The sequence below is a fragment of the Ranitomeya imitator genome, chromosome 4 (assembly GCF_032444005.1).
Source record: "Ranitomeya imitator isolate aRanImi1 chromosome 4, aRanImi1.pri, whole genome shotgun sequence".
Lineage (NCBI taxonomy): Eukaryota > Metazoa > Chordata > Amphibia > Anura > Dendrobatidae > Ranitomeya > Ranitomeya imitator.
The window spans coordinates 25,007,570-25,029,288 of NC_091285.1; the positions used below are offsets into that span (position 1 = coordinate 25,007,570).

Consider the following 21,719-nt stretch of genomic DNA (forward strand, 5'->3'; position numbering starts at 1 on the left):
GTCAGACAGCTCTCCAGCGACCAACGATTCCGAAGTCCCCTGGTAACCAGGGTAAACATCGGGTTACTAAGCGCAGGGCCGCGCTTAGTAACCCGATGTTTACCCTGGTTACCAGCGCAAACGTAAAAAAAAAACAAACACTACATACTTACATTCCGGTGTCTGTCCCCCGGCGCTGTGCTTTCCTCTGCACTGTCAGCGCCGGCCAGCCGGAAAGCAGAGCGGTGACCTCACCGCTGTGCTTTCCGGCTGGCCGGCGCTAACAGCCAGTGCAGAGAAGCACAGTGCCGGGGGACAGACACCGAAATGTAAGTATGTAGTGTTTTTTTTTTTTTTACGTTTACGCTGGTAACCAGGACAAACATCGGGTTACTAAGCGCGGCCCTGCGCTTAGTAACCCGATGTTTACCCTGGTTACCAGTGAAGACATCGATGAATCGGCGTCACACACGCCGATTCAGCGATGTCTGCGGGAGATCCAGTGCCGAAATAAAGTTCTGGACTTTCTGCGCCGACCAACGATGGCACAGCAGGATCCTGATCGCTGCTGCCTGTCAAACTCAACGATATCGCTATCCAGGACGCTGCAACGTCACGGATCGCTAGCGATATCGTTCAGTGTGACGGTACCTTAAACGGCACACAGCTTAATAAAGGACAGCTGCATTTTGTGATTTAGGCTTCATCTCCTGCTGTCTTCGGACATAGCAAAACCTGCTGACAGATTCTCTTTAAGAGAGCATTACCCAGGTAGTGGACTACTTTAAGACTAGCATGAAGGGTATTTCTGCATATACACAGACCAAAAAATTTCTTAAAAATAATTGAGAACTTACCTTCATACATTTATATTTCTGAGACAAGTTAACGCGAACAGGTTTCCCGTTGATGAGAGCTTGGTTTGTGCTGTAATAGTCTGCTACCGCCATTGCCTCTTCTGGGGTGGACATTTCGATGTACGCCTTTACAAAAAAAAAAAAAAATCCTTTAGCTTTGGAACACAAACTGCAGCACCAAGAGGGATAATGATATGAAGATGGTGAAAAAAAATACGGGAACAACATTTTCAAAACATCCTGATGGTTTAATTTTTTTCCAGTACCGAGTATGACGTGCAGAAATCATGGCACTTACAGCCTCATCTGCCATCAATGAGGTCATTAATGGCCGTCTGAGGAACGTTCTGCCACGCTGAATGCATTTGAGCAAATCATCAAGATCCACTACTGGCAGCTCCTTTGTAATCACCGACCAATGACATCCCGGATGTGCCCGATGAGAGAAGTCCGGAGACGCTAAAGCCATGGTGGTACATTTAAGGCCACGCAGGCGGCTGACACTTGCACTAGCAACATGCAGCCTGGTGTTGTCAAACGGCTCCTGGGACACTGGAGAAATGGCCGCACCATCAGTTCCACCAACATATCGATGTAATACATAGGTGTTAGTGTACCTGGGATGAAGACCTTCACTGGTCCTACTCGCGGGGAGACCATGTACGGTGGCCAGACCCCTCTAGCTTTTATAAAGCCATAACACAAAAACCCACATAAATCCAGGGCATATAAACTAAGTAGTACTATCACAACACTTGAAAGGGACCAGTATACAATGCCAGTATCAAAAAAATGAAATTTTATTCAACATTAATACAGATTAAAATCACAGAGCAAGGTGACTACAACGAAAGCAGGGATCAAGCCACTCTTAATATGTAACTGACACAAGATCTAGTAGAGTGCCTACAGTGCTAATAAATTACAAAGGACTAGTGTCCACAATGCTAAAAACTACCCAGTGTAGGGGCACCATACAAGGCCCTAGAAACTTACTAATAGCATTGACATAGGAAGTAACACATAGCATAAGCCAGCACTTACATGTAATCGTATCTTTGGAGTCTGTGGCGTCCCTGCCGCCCCAACGCACGTTTCGCTTCTTCGTCAGGAGGTCCGGTGGCAGAGGTGCGGTGGCAGAGGAGGCGCAGTAAGCGGGGTCCCTTTCCCCGGTATGGTGATGCAGCAGGCCCGGTATGCAGCAGAGCCGGGTGAATCCTCTTGTTATCGGTGGGCGCAGCCATCTTCCCGAGGCCGCGCGTGTGCAAATGAAGCGCTCTGCTCCCGGGGCTTCAGGAAAAAGGCCGCGGGAGGCCGCGCGTGCGCAGATGGAGATCGCGGCGGCCATTTTCCTGAAGCCCCGGGAAGCAGAGCGCTCCATCTGCGCACGCGCGGCCTCCGGAAAATGGCCGCCACCACCGATAACAAGAGGATTCACCCGGCTCTGCTGCATACCGGGCCTGCTGTATCACCATACCGGGGAAAGGGACCCCGCTTACTGTGCCTCCTCTGCCGCCACACCCCCGCAACCGCACCGCTGCCACCGCACTTCTGCCACCTAGGTAAGCCTGCATTGCGACTATTGGACGCACCCCCCATTTTCCCCCCTTTTTTGGGGGGGAAAAAGTGCGTCTTTTAGTCCGAAAAATACGGTGTATATATATATATATATATATATATATATATATATATATATATATTACACATACAAGTCTTGTAACTTATTTTTCCATCACCCTTAACACATACCTCATTCATTCTCTTTAAAATGAGAAAATTGGTAATGACTCCGAACGGCTCGGCCAGCCCCGGCAGCTGTTTCGTCAGATTCTTCCCTCGCTCAAAGTTTATGATGCGAACAACTCTACCGGTGTTGTGCTGGAAGAGGAGACGGATAAAAATTTAACGCCGATGAATTCAGCGCGTCCCAACATTTCTATCACTAGCATTCTCATTCTCTGGGACAGCCTCCGAGAATTGGTCAATAAATGTCCCATTCTAATTAAACAGGATACGTGCGCACGATGGCCGCCAGTATCGGTGCGCACGTGTCCTTGCGGGATGTCAGACCGCCTCTGTAAGTGAACATGTACATACCGGTCTGTCCTGCATACGTCTTGGTCCAGGACCCTGATCATGCATTCCTGAAATACAAGAATACACCATTACACTAAACATTACATTTTACAATACAACAGGATGTGAACAAGTCGTCGTTAGTACATGCATGGGCCATAGACGACTATGGACGGAGTGGTGTATCAAAAGGAGCCCTTTTTTTCTCCTTCGCCTCATTGGGGGACACAGACCATGGTGTATGCTGCTGCAAATAGGAGGCTGACACTAAGGCTATGTTCACACATAGCGTCGGGTCCCTGCGGGTTCTCCCGCAGCGGATTTGATAAATCTGCAGGGCAAACCCGCTGCGGTTATCCCTGCAGATTTATCACGTTTTGTCCTGCGGGTTCCGCTGCGGGATTTAACTCCTAATATTGATGCTGCATATGCAGCATCAATAGTAATGTTAAAAATAATAAAATAATGATATACTCACCCTCTGACGTCCCGATCTCCTCGGCGCTGCAGGCGGCGGTCCGATTCCAAAGATGCTGTGCGAGAAGGACCTTCGTGACGTCACAGTCATGTGACCACGACATCACCGCAGGTCCTGGTCGCATAGCAAACCTGAGACCGGACGGCCGCGTGCAGCGCTGAGAGGTGAGTATAGCATTATTTTTTTATTTTAATTCTTTTTTTTTTTTTACACAAATATGGTTCCCGGGGCCTGGAGGAGAGTCTCCTCTCCTCCACCCCGGGTATAACCCGCACATTATCCGCTTACTTCCCGCATGTTGGGCACAGCCCCATGCGGGAAGTAAGCGGATCAATGCATTCATATGGGTGCAGAATCGCTGCGATTCTGCACAAAGAAGTGACATGCTGCGGGTTGTAAACCGCTGCGTTCCCGCGCGGTTTTTCCCGCAGCATGTGCACAGCGGTTTCCATAGGGTTTACATGTTACTGTAAACGCTATGGAAACTGCTGCGGACCCGCAGCTGCAAAATCGCCGCGGTTCTGCAGTAAAAACCGCAAAGTGTGAACATGGCCTAAGTGATACAAAGAACGTTCGCTCCTCCCCTGCAGTATACACCCTCCTGCTTGCTCTCAGCTAACCAGTTCTTGTTTAGTGTCTGTAGGAGGCACTTGGGTCTGGTTCAGACCCCAACGTTTTTATTTTATTTGTTACTTTTTTAATTACCGGAGTGAAGGGAGCGACGGATCCTTTCAAGGTTCCGATCTCCCCCGAACAATCAACAGGCGAGAATGCGGAGTGTCGCCTCCCCGTACCCTCTCCTGCGACGTGGGAAGCCATGCCTGAGCTCACTTTAGGGGCGACTGTTCCTTCGAGTCCCGATCTCCCCACACCAGCAGCAGGCGACCACATGGAGTGTCGCCTTCACGTATCCTCTCCTGGAGCCAGGCCTAATGCTGGACAACTGGCCCTGTCCACCCGGGGGCTGAACTCCGTGGGCGATAGACTTCTTTAGCCATCAGGGTCCAGCCTCAAGTGAGTGGGAACTTCACCCGGAAGTCTTCCATCAGATCTGCCTTCACTGGGGCACTCCAGATGTAGATCGGATGGCGTCCAGACTGAACGCCAATGTACTCGTGTTCATGGTTCGGCCTCAAGATCCAAAAGCCATTGCAGTGAATTCTCTGGTTCTTCCGTGGTACCAGTTTCCATAACCCCCCTTCCCCTACTTCCAAGAGTCGTTTGGAAGCAGGAAGGCCCCCAGTGGTCCTGGGAGATCCGCACGGACCACGCTAGGTTTTTTGTTGCAGAGCTAGTACTTTTCCGTCTTATTGCAACGGAACTGCAAGTAGGGACTTTCTCGCAGGGAGTTTTCACATGTGGTCCTTCCCTTTCACATACCATTAGATCTTTAGTACCTTAAAGGGAACCTGTCACCCCCCCCCCCACCCCTTCCAGGCGTTTTTAACTGAAGGAGCCACCTTGTGCTGCACTAATGCTGCATTCTGTCAAAGTGGCTCTTTTAGTTGTAGTCCCTGCCAACGCTAAAGTAATCTTTTTTATAATTTGTCCCCAATACCTCTAATTTGTCAGGGGGGGCGTGTCTTTCCCCCTGACACAAATGCCTCCCGGCCATCACTCAGGGCCTCTGTGCGCCAGGCGCCGCCTCCATTTCCTTCATGAATGTCCCCGGCGCCTGCGCTGTAAGTTCGAAGGGCAGCGCAAACTGCGCATGCCCGGAAGGAAAAAAAAAAATTGTCCTAGGAGTCTTACAGTAAACGCCTCTTTGATCCAGACAGACTTTACTGTCAGGGAAGGTTGCCCCTTTTTTCTCGGTGATCTCGTCATCCTGAGAAGTCTTCGGAGCTAGACGCTCTGTTCTTTCAGACTTTTTCCTTATTATCATCAAGGCAAGGTTGTCCTCAGGCCATCCCCGTCCCTAGTTACCATGGTGGCATTGTATTCCCAATGTTACGAGTGCATTGATCTTCCCTCATCTCTTTCCGCAGAAGCCCACAAAACTGGATGGGTTATCCATATTCTGGACGAAGTGAGTGCTCTCAGTAGGTACGTATCGTGCACGGCGTCCTTCCGAAGGTTGGATACCTTATTTGGGCTTCCTGACGGTCAGAGGAAGGCTTCCTGACGGTTACAGGAAGGGTTTAGACATTTCATTGGCCATGTTAGCCTGGAGGATTCGTTACACCATCCAGGAGCCCTTCTGGGTTAGACGTCAGCCTAACTCCACTCCACTCTGTCGATTGAGGTTTCTTGGGCTCTAGGCACCAGGCGTCGGTAAAGCACGCCTGCAAGCTTGCGGGTTTGTCCAGTCCACATGCAGTCTTGAAGCACTATAATTCCAAGACTTCTGCAGATGTGAGTCTGGGCAGGCTGACTCTGTAGGCCGCGGTGGTGCTCTCGTAAGTAGCGGTTACACAGGGCCTGATCTGATGTTGTACCCACCCAGGGACTGCTTTGGGACATCCCACGGTCTGTGTCCCCCAATGAAGCGAAGGATAAATAGGGATTTTTGTGTACTCACCTTAAAATCCTTTTCTCCGAGCCATTCATTGGGGGGACACAGCTCCCACCCTGTTATTAGCTTCTGCTTGTTTTATAGTTTGACATGCTATACTCTCAAATAATTTGACATGCTATACGCTCATATGTTATTGATCTCCTACTGCTTTTGCACCGATCTGGTTAGCTGAGAGCCAGCAGGAGCGTGTATACTGCAGAAGAGGAGCTAACTTTATTTGTATCACTTAGTGTCAGCCTCCTATTGGCGGCAGCATACACCCATGGTCTGTGTCCCCCAATGAATGGCTCGGAAAAAAAGGATTTTACTGTGAGTACACAAAAATCCCTATTTTTTATACATCCACAGGAAGATTTATTAAGTCTCTCCAACTGAAGCTTTCTATCGTTCCCGTTTCTGTGGCCAGCAAGCAGATTTCTGTGATGTTCCCAATGCATTAACCACTTTACCCCCAAGGGTGGTTTGCACGTTAATGACCGGGCCAATTTTTACAATTCTGACCACTTTCCCTTTATGAGGTTATAACTCTGGAACGCTTCAACGGATCCCGGTGATTCTGACATTGTTTTCTCATGACATATTGTACTTCATGATAGTGGTAAAATTTCTTTGATATTACTTGCGATTATTTGTGAAAAAAACGGAAATATGGCGAAAATTTTGAAAATTTCGCAATTTTCCAACTTTGAATTTTTATGCAATTAAATCACAGAGATATGTCACACAAAATACTTAAGTAACATTTCCCACATGTCTACTTTACATCAGCACAATTTTGGAACCAACATTTTTTTTTGTTAGGGAGTTATAAGGGTTAAAAGTTGACCAGCAATTTCTCATTTTTACAACGCCATTTTATTTTAGGGACCACATCTCATTTGAAGTCATTTTGAGGGGTCTATATGATAGAAAATACCCAAGTGTGACACCATTCTAAAAACTGCACCCCTCAAGGTTCTCAAAACCACATTCAAGAAGTTTATTAACCCTTCAGGTGTTTCACAGGAATTTTTGGAACGTTTAAATAAAAATTAACATTTAACTTTTTTTCACTAAAAATTTACTTAAGCTCCAATTTGTATTATTTTGCCAAGAGTTACAGGAGAAAATGGACCCCAAACCTTGTTGGACAATTTGTCCCGAGTACGCTGATACCACATAAGTGGAGGTAAACCACTGTTTGGGCGCATGGCAGAGCTTGGAAGCGAAGGAGCGCCATTTGACTTTTTAATGCAAAATTGACTGGAATTGAGATGGGACGCCATGTTGCGTTTGAAGAGCCACTGATGTGCCTAAACATTGAAACCCCCCACAAGTGACACCATTTTGGAAAGTAGACCCCCTAAGGAACTTATCTAGAGGTGTGGTGAGCACTTTGACTCACCAAGTGCTTCACAGAAGTTTATAATGTAGAACCGTTAAAATAAAAAATAATTTTTGTGAAAAAAAAAATGATCTTTTCGCCCCCAATTTTTTATTTTCCCAATGGTAAGAGAAGAAATTGGAACCAAAATGTTGTTGTACAATTTGTCCTGAGTACGCGGATACCCCATATGTGGGGGTAAACCACTGTTTGGGCGCATGGGAGAGCTCGGAAGGGAAGGAGCGCCGTTTGACTTTTCAATGCAAAATTCACAGGAATTGAGATGATACGCCATGTTGCGTTTGGAGAGCCACTGATGTGCCTAAATATTGAAACCCCCCACAAGTGACACCATTTTGGAAAGTAAACCCCCTAAGGAACTTATCTAGATGTGTAGTGAGCACTTTGACCCACCAAGAGCTTCAGAGAAGTTCATAATGCAGAGCCGTAAAAATAAAACAAAATTTTTTTCCCACAAATATTTTTTAGCCCCCAGTTTTGTATTTTCTTGAGGGGAACAGGAGAAATTGGACCCCAAAATTTGTTGTGCAATTTGTCCTGAGTGCGCTGATGCCCCATATGTGGAGGAAAACCACCGTTTGGGCGCATGGGAGGGCTCGGAAGGGAAGGAGCGCCATTTGGAATGCAGACTTAGATGGAATGGTCTGCAGAGCCCCTAATGTACCTAAACAGTAGAAACCCCCAACAAGTGACCCCATATTGGAAACTAGACCCCCCCCCACGAACTTATCTAGATGTGTTGTGAGAACTTTGAGCCCCCAAGTGTTTCACTACAGTTTATAACGCAGAGCCGTGAAAATTAAAAAAATCTTTTTTTTTCCCCACAAAACTTATCTTTTAGCCCCCAGTTTTGTATTTTTCCAAGGGTAACAGGAGAAATTGGACCACAAAAGTTGTTGTCCTATTTGTCCCGAGTACGGTGATACCCCATATGTTGGGGTAAACTCCTGTTTGGGCACACAGGAGAGCTCGGAAGGGAAGGAGCACTGTTTTACTTTTTCAACGCAGAATTGGCTGGAATTGAGATCGGACGCCATGTTGCGTTTGGAGAGCCCCTGATGTGCCTCAACAGTGGAAACCCCCCAATTATAACTGAAACCCTAATCCAAACACACCCCTAACACTAATTCCAACGGTAATCCTAACCACACCTCTAACCCAGACACACCCCTAACCCTAATCCCAACTCTATTCCCAACCGCAAATGTAATCCAAACCCTAACCCTAACTGTAGCCCCAACCCTAACTGTAGCCCCAACCCTAACTGTAGCCCCAACCCTAACTGTAGCCCCAACCCTAACTGTAGCCCCAACCCTAACTGTAGCCCCAACCCTAACTGTAGCCCCAACCCTAACTGTAGCCCCAACCCTAACTGTAGCCCCAACCCTAACTGTAGCCCCAACCCTAACTGTAGCCCCAACCCTAACTGTAGCCCCAACCCTAACTGTAGCCCCAACCCTAACTGTAGCCCCAACCCTAACTGTAGCCCCAACCCTAACTGTAGCCCCAACCCTAACTGTAGCCCCAACCCTAACTGTAGCCCCAGCCCTAACTGTAGCCCCAGCCCTAACTGTAGCCCCAGCCCTAACTGTAGCCCCAGCCCTAACTGTAGCCCCAGCCCTAACTGTAGCCCCAGCCCTAACTGTAGCCCCAGCCCTAACTGTAGCCCCAGCCCTAACTGTAGCCCCAGCCCTAACTGTAGCCCCAGCCCTAACTGTAGCCCCAGCCCTAACTGTAGCCCCAGCCCTAACTGTAGCCCCAGCCCTAACTGTAGCCCCAGCCCTAACTGTAGCCCCAGCCCTAACTGTAGCCTTAGCCCTAACTGTAGCCTTAGCCCTAACTGTAGCCTTAGCCCTAACTGTAGCCTTAGCCCTAACTGTAGCCTTAGCCCTAACTGTAGCCTTAGCCCTAACTGTAGCCTTAGCCCTAACTGTAGCCTTAGCCCTAACTGTAGCCTTAGCCCTAACTGTAGCCTTAGCCCTAACTGTAGCCTTAGCCCTAACTGTAGCCTTAGCCCTAACTGTAGCCTTAGCCCTAACTGTAGCCTTAACCCTAACTGTAGCCTTAACCCTAGCCCTAACCCTAACTGTAGCCTTAACCCTAGCCCTAACCCTAGCCCTAACCATAACCTTAGCCCTAACCCTAACCCTAATGGGAAAATGGAAATAAATACATTTTTTAAATTTTTTTTTATTTTTCCCTAACTAAGGGGGTAATAAAGGGGGGTTTGATTAACTTTTATAGCAGGTTTTTTAGCGGATTTTTATGATTGGCAGCCGTCACTCACTGAAAGACGCTTTCTATTGCAAAAAATATTTTTTGCGTTACCACATTTTGAGCGCTATAATTTTTCCATATTTTGTTCCACAGAGTCATGTGAGGTCTTGTTTTTTGCGGGACGAGTTGACGTTTTTATTGGTAACACTTTTGGGCACGTGACATTTTTTGATCGCTTTTTATTCCGATTTTTGTGAGGCAGAATTACCAAAAACCAGCTATTCATGAATTTCTTTTGAGGGAGGCGTTTATACCGTTCCGCGTTTGGTAAAATTGATAAAGCAGTTTTATTCTTCGGGTCAGTACGATTACAGCGACATCTCATTTATATAATTTTTTTTATGTTTTGGCGCTTTTATACGATAAAAACTATTTTATAGAAAAAAATAATTATTTTTGCATCGCTTTATTCTGAGGACTATAACTTTTTAATTTTTTGCTGATGTTGCTGTATGGCGGCTCATTTTTTGCGGGACAAGATGACGCTTTCAGCGGTACCATGCTTATTTATATCTGTCTTTTTGATCGCGTGTTATTCCACTTTTTGTTCAGCGGTATGATGATAAAGCATTTTTTGCCTCGTTTTTTTTTTTTTTTTCTTATGGTGTTTACTGAAGGGGTTAACTAGTGGGCCAGATTTATAGTTCGGGTCGTTACGGACGCGGCGATACTAAATGTGTACTTTTATTGTTTTTTTTTTTTTATTTAGATAAAGAAATGTATTTATGGGAATAATTTTTTTTTTTTTTTACACACTTGTAAAAAAATTTTTTTTAACTTTTTTACTTTGTCCCAGGGGGGGACAATACAGATCGGTTATCTGCCAGTTTGCACAGCACTCTGACAGATCACCGATCTGTCTGAGAGCAGTGCAGCGTTACCAAGTGCCTGCTCTGAGCAGGCACTTGGTAAGCCACCTCCCTCCCTGCAGGACCCGGATCCGCGGCCATCTTGGATCCGGGACTTGATGCAGGGAGGGAGGTAAGAGACCCCCGGAGCAACGCGATCACATCGCGTTGCTGCGGGGGTCTCAGGGAAGCCCGCAGGGAGCCCCCTCCCTGCGCGATGCTTCCCTGCACCGCCGGCACATCGCGATCATGTTTGATCGCGGTGTGCCGGGGGTTAATGTGCCGGGGGCGGTCCGTGACCGCACCTGGCACATAGTGCCGGATGTCAGCTGCGATAAGCAGCTGACACCCGGCCGCGATCGGCCGCGCTCCCCCCGTGAGCGCGGCCGATCGGCTATGACGTACTATTCCGTCCTTGGGAAGTAAAGCCCACCCCACATGGACGGAATAGTACGTCTAATGGCAGAAAGGGGTTAAAATATCTTTAAAAAAAAAAAAAAAAAAAGTAGAAAAAAACTTGGCAAAAGAGTCCAATGTGTGACAATAATGACCCCCAGCGATCAGTGCAGAACTCATTCAAAATCAATAGGTTGTCTTTGTAATGCTGGACATTACAGATCCTCCAGAGATGCCCTTTATAAAAGCTGTTGATTATGGAATCACAAAGAAAGTGTCCCATCTCTGGATAACCCAGAGCCATAACTTTTTTTTTAACATTTTTCTGTCAATATGGCCGTGTTGGGCTTTTCTTTGCAGGACGAGTTGTGCTTTTTAACTACACTACATAACAATATGACTCTCCAGGCCATTAAGAGTTTGCAGATACCAAACATGTATAGGTTCTTTTTTTATTTAAGTGGTGAAAAACAAATACATTGCTTATGTCACCATTTTCCAAGACCGGTAGCGTTTCCATTTTTCGGGATCTGGGGCTGGATGAGGGTTTATTTTTCATGCCCTGAGAAGACATTTTTATTGATACCATTTTGTGGTAGAGACGATGGATTGATCGCCTGTTATTACAATGCTGCAGCAATAAAAAAACAAAACAAAACGTACTTCTGTCAGTTCATTACGCCGCTTACCACTGATTAATTTAGATAGATTGGACATGTCTGAACGCAACAATAGTAAATGTGTATTTTTTTGTTTTATTTTCAATGGGTCAAGAGGGAGGTGATTTGAACATGTGTTTTCTCTCTTATTTTTTAAAACTTTATTTTTCACCGTGTACAATAGTTTCCTTAGGAGACTTGAAGCTGCGATCATCCGATCACCTGTGACACACATAGTAGCACTTCAGCCCTACTCTGTGTGGGAGAAATCATGATCTATGAATGCCGGCCACGAGCCGGCGTTCATAAAAGTCATAATGACAGGCACAAGGGGTCTTCTGCAGACCCTCAGATGTCATGGCAACTCATCGGCACCCTGTGATCACGTGTGTTGTGCTTCCGGCCAACACGTATGAAATGCCGCTGTCAGTGATTGCCAAGCTCGTCTATGAGGTGTAACAGATCGATGATTTCACGTCGGGCGGGTAATTAATAGGACAAATCTCAAACTCACCTAAGTGACCCCTTTGGTTTCCTCGTCTTCCCTCAGGTCCACCTCCCATAGAAAGCATTGAATGAGCTGGGGGTGGCGGTCCCAAAAGTCCTGGTGCATGATTTGTAGACTGCCGCAGCATGCCCGGCTCCCCTCCACTGCAAGACAAATATGTTTATCACTATGAAGCCAAAAGCACCCATTACTAGCGGATATAGGGATTGATGGCTGCCGTGAATGCACAGACTGACTGCCACCCATCATAATAGCTCAGGTGAGTGGATACTTACGCGCCATGTCCTTTCCAACGTGGATATCTAGATTTTAAAAAGAAAAAAAAAGGTTAAAAAAAAAAATTACACCTCACACTTAAGGTCTAAAATTGTCAAATATTTATAAATATTTATTTACATTTTTAGGTTGTTTTTCTTACGAATTTTGCATTTAATAAAAAATATAGTAACAAATATAGAATTCATAAGAAAAACAACTTAATGTAAAAAAGAAAGAAATTAAAGAGTCATCTTTAATGGAGCCATAAACAATGAATGGTGCAGCCATCACTCCATGTACATTGGGTAGTTCAGAGCCCCATTCTCTGCATCAGTGGAGGAAAACCCTTTTCCAACCAGTGTCTTCGTTTAACTGCTCTTCGACTGCCAATCAACCAGAGGGGGGTAAATTGCGGCCACAACCAGCCCACAGACTGAGACATCAGAAAGGCTGAAACAGTGGTAGACGGCCGCACCCTGCCCTCTCCAGCCATACCATGCCCTCGCCAGCCACACCATGCCCTCTCCAGCCATACCATGCCCTCGCCAGCCACACCATGCCCTCGCCAGCTACACCATGCCCTCGCCAGCCACACCATGCCCTCGCCAGCTATCTGTCCACCGCCACCTGCGTCCTCAGGATGCAGAAAGCAGTGAATACAATGGTGAAGGATGTAGCCGCTGGCTCCTTCTTCCACCAATCAGCAAGTGATTACATCGCGCCTGCTGTATGGAGAGTCAGTGCAAAAGAGACCGAAGGAAAGTAACAGGGAAAAAGGAGCGAAGAGGGTATGTTTTTTTCCTTCATAAGTGTATGGGATGTTTACATGTATATAGGAGGCCGCGTGGGGTCTCACACTGCATGTACAGGAGCCGCGTGGGGTCTCACATTATACAGGAAATGCATACTGTATGTAGGGAGTGATGTTACCAGGGAATAGGGAGCAAGGAGAGCACCGTATTTTTCAGACTATAAAACGCACCGTACCATAAGACGCACCCCAAATTTGGGGTGAAAATTGCAGAAAAAAAGATTTTTTATAAGATGGGGGTCCGTCTTATTGTCCGAATTTAAGATCTCTTACCTGAGGGCAGGCAGTGGCAGAGCAGGGTCACAGGAGGCATGGTGGTGGCAGAGGTGAGGTGATGCTGAGCTGCGGTGGGCGGAACGGCGTGCACCTGAGCAGGGTCCCATCCTGCTTAGGTGGGCGACGCCATGGCCTGGTGTCCATGGGGAGGTTGCGGCAGTGCTGTGGCGGCGGCAGATGTGCGGTCACTTCCTCAGGTGGCGGCGGCAAGGGTCCCTTCCACATTTGAGATGACGCCACGTCGGTATTGAAGGAGAGCAGCAGAGCTGGGTGAGTCACGGCTTTCCCGGTGGCGGCGGCCATCTTCCTGAGTTTGCGCGTACACAGATTCAGTACTCTGCTTCCCAGGGCTTCAGGAAAATGGCCGCAGGAGGCCGCGCGTGCGCAGATGGAGATCGCGGCGGCCATTTTCCTGGAGCCGAGATCTCAAACTGCGCATGCGCGGCCTGTTTCCTGAAGCCCCAAGAAGCAGAAAACTTAATCTGCGCACGCGCGGCCTCAGGAAGATGGCCGCCGCCACCGGGAAAGCCGTAACTCACCCAGCTCTGCTGCTCTCCTTCAATACCGGGCCGCAGCATCACCTCAAATGTGGAAAGGACCCTGCTCACGCCAAACCGCTCACCGCGCCACATCATCCCGGCACCTCTGTCGCCGCCACAATGCCGGTAAGCCTGCATTCCAACTATAAGACGCACCCCCCATTTTCCTCACAATTTTGGGGGGAAACAGTGCATCTTATAGTCGGAAAAATACGGTATGTTTTTTTCCTTCATAAGTGTATGGGATGTTTACATGTTTATAGGAGGCCGCGTGGGGTCTCACATTATACAGGAAACGCATACTGTATGTAGGGAGTGATGTGGGGCTCATGCAGAATATATCTATATACTATATAAGCCATATATATATGGCCTGTATGTAGGGATGTCCGCATAATTCATTCTGGTCAATATTCAGTGATACAATTATTATTTTATAGAAAGATGTTAATTTTAATACTGAGCAGAATTATTTTCAGCCTATTGGTTCGGCGCTCCACAACAATCTCTCCTGTGGCCCCTTGGGAATATTAATTGCCTACCCCTTCCATAGACTATAGCAGGCCATAAAATGTAATGGTCCAAGCAGAGCAACGGTTTTCGGGAGTGTAAGCCTACAGGAGGTGGACAATCGGGTGCAGGCTACTATGTCTCAGTGTCAGACTCCTGTAGGCATACACTCCGGATGATGCACATTAGGCAGCACGTTCGCTCTGCCGGCACCATTACAGCCTATGGCCTCGTCGCCGCAAATGTCTGAAACCCAATTTGCGGTGTTTCGGGCGTATGCCCTGACGGGGAACTGAGTGTGTCCTTAAACACACCGTTAAAGCACCCTAAGCAGCTTGCACATGTTTCTGAAGCTGTGGGAAGTGGCTGTCAGACACAGCCAGACTCCCCAAAGAGAAGATAAGCAGAAGGTTTATCATCATGTTTACCTTTTCCATCTCTTGCGTGCACAGCACAGAACCAACGTTTGTGTACACAGATTAGGCAGCAATACCCTCTTCTGGATCCAGTGAACCTGTTATCACTGGATATAAAGAGGGAGCAGTAACTGCTGGGTGCTAGGAGGCCCAGGAAGCCGAAATTCCCCGGTAACTGAGGTAATATACCAGCCCCAATTACAGGGGAAATCAGCAATGTGGTAAAAAAAAAAAAAAAAAACGCATAAAGTCCAATCTACAATCCTAACACCTTGACAATACAGATTATATTCCGAAAAACAAATGTAATGATAATACTTGACGTACAGGTTGATCAGCAGCAGACAATGCTTTCTGTGAGTCGGGCCGTTGACGTGATCATGCCAGCCCTACAGAAAAAATATTATTTAGTATCACAGTACAAATACAATAAAACTGGGCAAAATAATTCCTCTCACAAAAGCAGCGAGAGGGTATGAGAAATTGTGCATTTTTTTCTTTTTATTACAGAACCGTACAAGAATGCAAAGGCCAAAAAGTTCCTCAAATTTAGTCTATTGTCCACATGTTGTGACACAAGTGTCAGATACCATCAAAACCGAGCTTCCTATTCCTCCCGAGAGAGGGGTTGTCTAGAATTAGAAAAACATGGGTCCTATCTTCTAGAAACAACATCACATCTGCCCACAGTAAATTCTGGCATTTCAGCAAACTGCAATACCACACTCCTCCTGTGGTCAGATATGGCACTGTCTTTAGAAGAAAGTAGCTGTGGTGTCACGCGTTCTATGTCAACCATTATCAGGCATCCGCAGACTGAGCAGGAGTGGACGTCAAAACTTGGCTCGCTCTTTCTGTATCCCTCATAACACCGAAATGGAAAAAGCCATAGGGTCTCCATGCCATTTAGTCCAACAGGATCCCCATAATACCCCTTCTAGAAGATACACTCCCTAATAAGAAAAAGTAATATATCTGAAAACAAAAGTATAAAAACCCTCATTAAAATCCCTAAAAACAGAAAAAATATGCAAAAGAAGAAAATAATGTCAATCCAGCCCAAGCCCAGCAATTCTTTCGAGCTTTTCTTTGCTTCTATATACTCTTATATTACTGATAAATATGAAGATATCTTCTCTATGGATCTGTCAATCCCCACTCCTCCCCGTACTGTATTTAGCTGTAAAAGAGGGATTTTTGGTTCTTACAGTAAAATCTCTTTCTTGGAGCCTTCATTGGGGGACACAGGTAACCATGGGTGTATGCTGCTGTCGCAAGGAGGCTGACACTATGCAAATAAAGAAGAAGTAACTCCTCCCTGGCAGTATACACCCTCCGACAGGCACCAGGCAACTCAGTTGGTGCAAAAGCAGTAGTAGGAACAGGTAATATAAAACTCAACCTATGTACCAACCCACAACAACGGCACGTTGGCCAACACAGTACAACTTCAAGGGAGGGTGTTGTGTCCCCAATGAAGGTTCTAAGAAAGATTTTACGGTGAGTACCAAAAATCCCTTTCTTTCTCGCCTCATTGGGGGACACAGGTAACCATGGGACGTCCAAAAGCAGTCCCTAGGGTGGGATATTCTGCAGAAAAAGAGGAGTTAGGTCGGCCGGTCAGAAACCACCCCTTGCAGTATCCTCCTACCAAGGCTCGCGTTCGCAGAAGCCTGAGTATGCACCTTGTAGAATTTGACAAAGGTGTGAATGGATGACCACGTTGCGGCCTTGCAAACCTGCAAAGCTCCCACAGCCCGGGTAGAGTGAGCCTTCACCCCCGACGGAGGCCGTTTCTCTTGAACACGGCATGCCTCCAGAACCGCCGAACGGATCCAACGAGCAATTGTGGACTTGGAGGCGGAGCGCCCCTTTCACCGCCCTTCCGAGACGACGAACAGAGAATCGGCCTGACGAAAAGAGGCAGTTCTGGCGAGAAATTCGGATAGCCCTGACCACATCCAACTTGTGAAGAGATTTCTCCAAGGGATGAACCGGGGAAGGGCACAAGGAAGGGAGGACAATGTCCTCATTGATGTGAAAAGCCGAAACCACCTTTGGTAGAAAGGAAGGAACTGGACGAAGAACCACTTTGTCCTGATGCAGGACTAGAAAGGGAGAACAACAGGACATTGCCGCCAACTCCGACACGCTTCTAATGGAGGTGATGGTGACCAAAAAGGCCACCTTCCAGGATAGAAGCGAGAAGAAAATGTCCTAAATCGGTTCAAAGGGCGTACGCTGGAGGACGTCCAAAACGAGGTTGAGGTCCCAAGGCTCGACAGGAGGACGATAAGGGGGAGCTATATGAGCGACCCCCTGGATGAAGGTCTTCACCTGAGGCAGGGAGGCCAGGTCTCTTTGAAAAAGAATGGACAGAGCAGAAATCTGACCCTTCAAGGTGCTAAGGGAAAGACCCGAATCTAGACCCGCTTGAAGGAAACTGAGAAGGGATGGAAGGGAAAAGGTCATAGGAAACAGATTGTTGTCCTGACACCACCGGAAAAAAGCCTTCCAACACCTGTGGTAAATACGCGAGGAAGCCGGTTTTCTCGCCCTTATCATAGTCTGGATGACGCCATGAGAAAAACCCACGTCCTTCAGGACCGCGGCCTCAACGGCCATACCGTTAAATTCAGAGACCGAGAATTCGGGTGGAAGAGGGGGCCCTGCGAAAGAAGGTCCGGACGATCCGGAAGCCTCCACGGAACGTCCGATAGCATGTTCACCAGTTCCGCATACCAGGCCCTGCTTGGCTAATCCGGAGCTACTAAGAGCACTGGAACCCCTTCTGTCTTGATCTTTTTTTTACAACCCTTGGGATCAAGGGGAGGGGTGGAAACAGATAGGGCATCTGGAACTGGATCCACAAGATCACGAGAGCATCGCATCCGACGGTCATCAGATCCTGAGATCTGGAGACGTACTGGGGAACCTTATGGTTTGCCCGGGAATCCATCATGTCGACGTCTGGAACGCCCCACCGCTGGCAAATCTGGCTGAAGACTGCAGGAAGAAGAGACCACTCGCCCGCCACGATGCCCTGGCGACTCAAAGTCAGCTTCCCAATTGTCCACTCCTGGGATGTGGATGGCTGACAGAGAGGGAACGTGACCCTCCGCTCAACGCAGAATTTTTGCCACTTCCGCCATGACTTGTCTGCTGCGAGTCCCTCCCTGATGGTTTATGTAAGCCATGGCTGTGGCGTTGTCCGACTGAATGCGGACCGGTTTCCCTGAAAGGAGAGACTCCCAGCGGATGATGGCTAGGAAGATGGCTCTGATTTCCAAGAGGTTGATAGGGAGGCGCACCTCCTGAGCAGTCCAGCGGCCCTGGGCCGTGAGGTGGAGAAAAACTGCTCCCCCAACCTTGGAGACTGGCGTCGGTGGTGATCACCTGCCAGCGGGGAGGGAGAAATGACCTCCCGCGCAGAATGGAGGTGGACAGCGTCCACCAAGAGAGAGACTGTTTCAGTCTCTCCCAGTCAGTGGGCGAGAGGCGAAACGGACGATCCAGGGAAAGTGGGTTCCTGTCCCAGGCAGACAGAAGAGCCTGCTGGAGGGGACGAGAGTGGAACTGAGCATAGGGGACCGCTTCCATGGAAGCGAGCATTTCCCCAGAACCCTCATGGCGAGGCGGAGAGACAGAGGATTCGGGCTCTTTAGAGCTCTGACCCCCCGGCGAAGAGAAAGGAACTTCTTTGGGGAGAAAGACCTGAGCCCGAGAGGTATTGAATTCCATGCGCAGGAACTCCAGGCGCTGAGTTGGAATCAGGGAAGACTTATGATAATTAACCAGCCGAGGCGAAGAAGCGTGTCCAGAGTAAGTTGGAGGCTCTGGCTGCAATCCTGACGGGATGGACCCTTGATCAAGAGGTCGTCGAGGTATGGGATTACCAGGATCCCCTTCGAACGAAAAATGGCCATGACAGCTGCCATGACCTTCGTGAAGACCCTGAGCGCAGACCGAAGGGGAGGGCCGTGAACTGATAATGATGACCCTGGATCGCGAACTGGAGGAATCTCTGATGCCGTACGCAAATAGGAACGTAAAGGTACGCATCTCGGATATCCACGGAACACAGAAACTCTCCCAGTTCCATGGACGCGATCACCGAGCGTAGAGATTCCATCCTGAAGGGCCGAATCCTGAGATAGCAGTTCAGCTGCTTGAGATCCAAAATTGGACGGAGAGAGCCGTCCTTTTTTGGAACCACGAACAGGTTTGAGTAAAAACCCGAAAACCTCTCGCGATAAGGCATCGGAACTACGACTCCTGAGGCGAGGAGCGAATCGACGGCCTGGAGAAGTCCTGAGAGGTGGGAGAGCTGTTTGGGAGGATGAGAGAGCAGGAAACGTCTTCCTGGGGGGTGATGAAAATTCTATCTTGTAGCCTGAAGTGACGATCTCCCTGACCCAGGCATCGTCAACTACTGATAGCCAAACCTCTGAGAACAGAAGAAGCCGGCCCCCCAACCCTGGAGGGATTTCCAGGTGGGGGCGACCCGTCATTTGTTAGAAAACCTGTGCCCCCGAGATCCCGATCGCTTTGCGGGGTGGCTCTTAGCCCTCCAGCGTGGTGGAAGTCTGAAAGAAGGTTTTCTTCGGTCTCCCTGCGAGGAAGAATGGTCCTGGTTGGAGTTTCCTGAGGTGAAGGACCGAAAAGGGCAAAAGGACTGGGGGCCCCTCCTGTTGAAGGGACGTTTGGGCTTGGACTGGGGTAAGGAGGTACTCTTACCCCCTGTAGCGTCCGAGATCATTTGATCCAACTGCGTGCCCAAGAGTCTAGAACCCTGGAAGGGCAGACTAGTGAGAGATTTCTTAGAAGCGGGGTCAGCGTTCCACGCTTTTAGCCAGAGAATTTGGCGAATGGCCACAATATTGCTATTAGCCCTGGTGGAGCAGGCCGCTGCATCAAGGGAGGCATTCATGAGGTATTTTCCCGCAGGAGAAATCTTATCCACCAAATCAGACAGTTCCTCAGCAGGAGCAGAGGCCAAAATGCCCCTGCACAGGGTCTTGGCCCAGGCTGACACAGCCTTGGCTACCCAGGACGAGGTGAAACTATGGCAGAGGGAGGCTCCGGACGCCTCAAATGCCGATTTGCTAATGCCTCGATTTGCCTGTCTGTGGGGTCCTTAAGGGAAGCCGCGTCCAGGATAGACAGCCGTCTGCGAGGATAGCCTGGAGACGGGCGGGTCGACCTTAGGAGACTCGGACCATTTGGAGACAAGGTCGGAGTGAAAGGGGTATAGCACGTCAAGCCTTTTCCTGCCAGGGAAACGCTTACCAGGGTTTTCCCAGTGTGTAGAGGTAGTGTTATCAAACTCCTTGTGATTAGGAAAAACCCTAGAGGGACGTTTAATCCGTTTAAACGCAACGGAGACGTCCTGAGAGATTGCCTCATACTCTTTAAGCTCAAGTGTTTGAATGATAGCTGAAATATGGCTATCGACCATCTCCTGTGTTCCGGAAGTCTGATCTGCATCAGAGTCAGATTCCGAATGAGAGGATAGGTCAGACCCAACGTCCGCCTGCGAGGAGAGGGAATAGATGTTTCGTACTGTTGCTTGAAGATCCCCTACCTGGGGTTGAGGAACGCATCAGGATCCCTTGTAGGATGGAGGGTCCTGAAAGAAGTCCTCCTTCCCGCGCCACGAACTCCGGCGCAGAAGACGGCGTCGACCCCTAACCAGGGGGAGAGGGTCACTGGAAATGACCGCCAACTTCCTCTCAGCCCACTCTGAGGAGAGGGATGAGGAGGGGAATGGGCAGGACTGGCCACCGAGGAAAAAGGTCACCCTGAACACCCAAAAGGGTGACAGGGGACAAGTCCTGCCCAGCGGGTGCGATGTGGGTAATACCACACTGCGCTCTCGGTTGCTCAAGGTGGGGAAAACAGGGTGAGAAAAACTGCACACTGTTACCCTGAAGAAAAGAGTCTGAAAAAGAAAGGGAAAAGGTTAATAAACAAAACAAATCCCTGTAAAAAGAAATGTGGATCTGAGGTTAGATCCAGGTCCGCCTCCTACAGACACTAAGCAAAAACTGAGTTGCCTGGTGCCTGTCGGAGGGTGTATACTGCCGGGGAGGAGCTACTTCTTTATTTGCATAGTGTCAGCCTCCCAGTGACAGCAGCATACACCCATGGTTACCTGTGTCCCCCAATGAGGCGAGAAAGAAAACATTAGCTGCAGAAGGAACCTCCCCCTATTGGCATTAGGACAAAAGATAACTAAGCTCTGTCCTTGGCCTATGAGGTCAGGGCATAAGTTGTCCACCAGTCAAAAATGGAACTAATCATGAGGCTACCACCTGTGCTGCATTTCTTCTATACTTCTTGTTTGGTACGTCTAGGTTTAGTTGCCGGTTTTACACATCTGTCAAGCATGGATCATGTGCGAATCTGTAGACGTAGAACTCATGACTGGTCCTCATGCCCTCAGCTAACTCTGTAATATCTATATACGGAGCAGCTAGGTCAGGTTGAGAGACACGGCGGTCAGGCTTGATTTTCCTGATTCAAGCATGGTCGGCATTCACGGATACGTGAAACCGGTCTAAGTGAAGGGAATACGGTTCTGTAATAAATTCAGATGGTTGAAATTAATATTTTGCTCTTCTCTACGGCTACAACATTCCTTACAAAAATATTCTTTGGTGAGGTTTATAATCTGCTGTAAAGAAAAGTTATTGAGCTCACGATGTCGGAAATGTTGGTACTCATCGAGAAAACAACAAAAATGCTAGAGTGTTTGTAGAAGACAAGAAAGAAGTGGTCACGTGAAAAATCTGCCGTCCAGGAAAAAAGTTGGCTTCCATATTTTTTTTAATGTTTAGAAACGAAGTGAGAATAGAGAAGGAATTCTTGGGGTAAATGTCAAGTTTGAGATTTCAAGAGACTAGTCGGAAAAATAACAGTTTGAGGGA

At 48.1% G+C, this 21,719-nt stretch overlaps 1 protein-coding gene across 2 annotated transcripts in view; it reads right to left on the reverse strand.

Moving 5' to 3' along the window:
* The window catches only part of LOC138675303 (matrin-3-like), a 68,685-nt gene that overhangs the window by 16,153 nt on the left and 30,813 nt on the right, over window positions 1-21,719 (reverse strand). Inside the window, exons 3-8 of one of the 2 annotated variants that reach the window (XM_069763390.1) lie at window positions 15,118-15,179; window positions 12,256-12,282; window positions 11,987-12,123; window positions 2,934-2,980; window positions 2,586-2,714; window positions 837-962 (exon numbers count right to left, since the gene is read on the reverse strand). In XM_069763390.1, the coding sequence (XP_069619491.1) occupies window positions 837-962; window positions 2,586-2,714; window positions 2,934-2,980; window positions 11,987-12,123; window positions 12,256-12,282; window positions 15,118-15,179 (528 nt within the window). The remainder of the gene's footprint in view (window positions 1-836; window positions 963-2,585; window positions 2,715-2,933; window positions 2,981-11,986; window positions 12,124-12,255; window positions 12,283-15,117; window positions 15,180-21,719) is intronic. The other variant, XM_069763391.1, reaches the window with a different exon arrangement.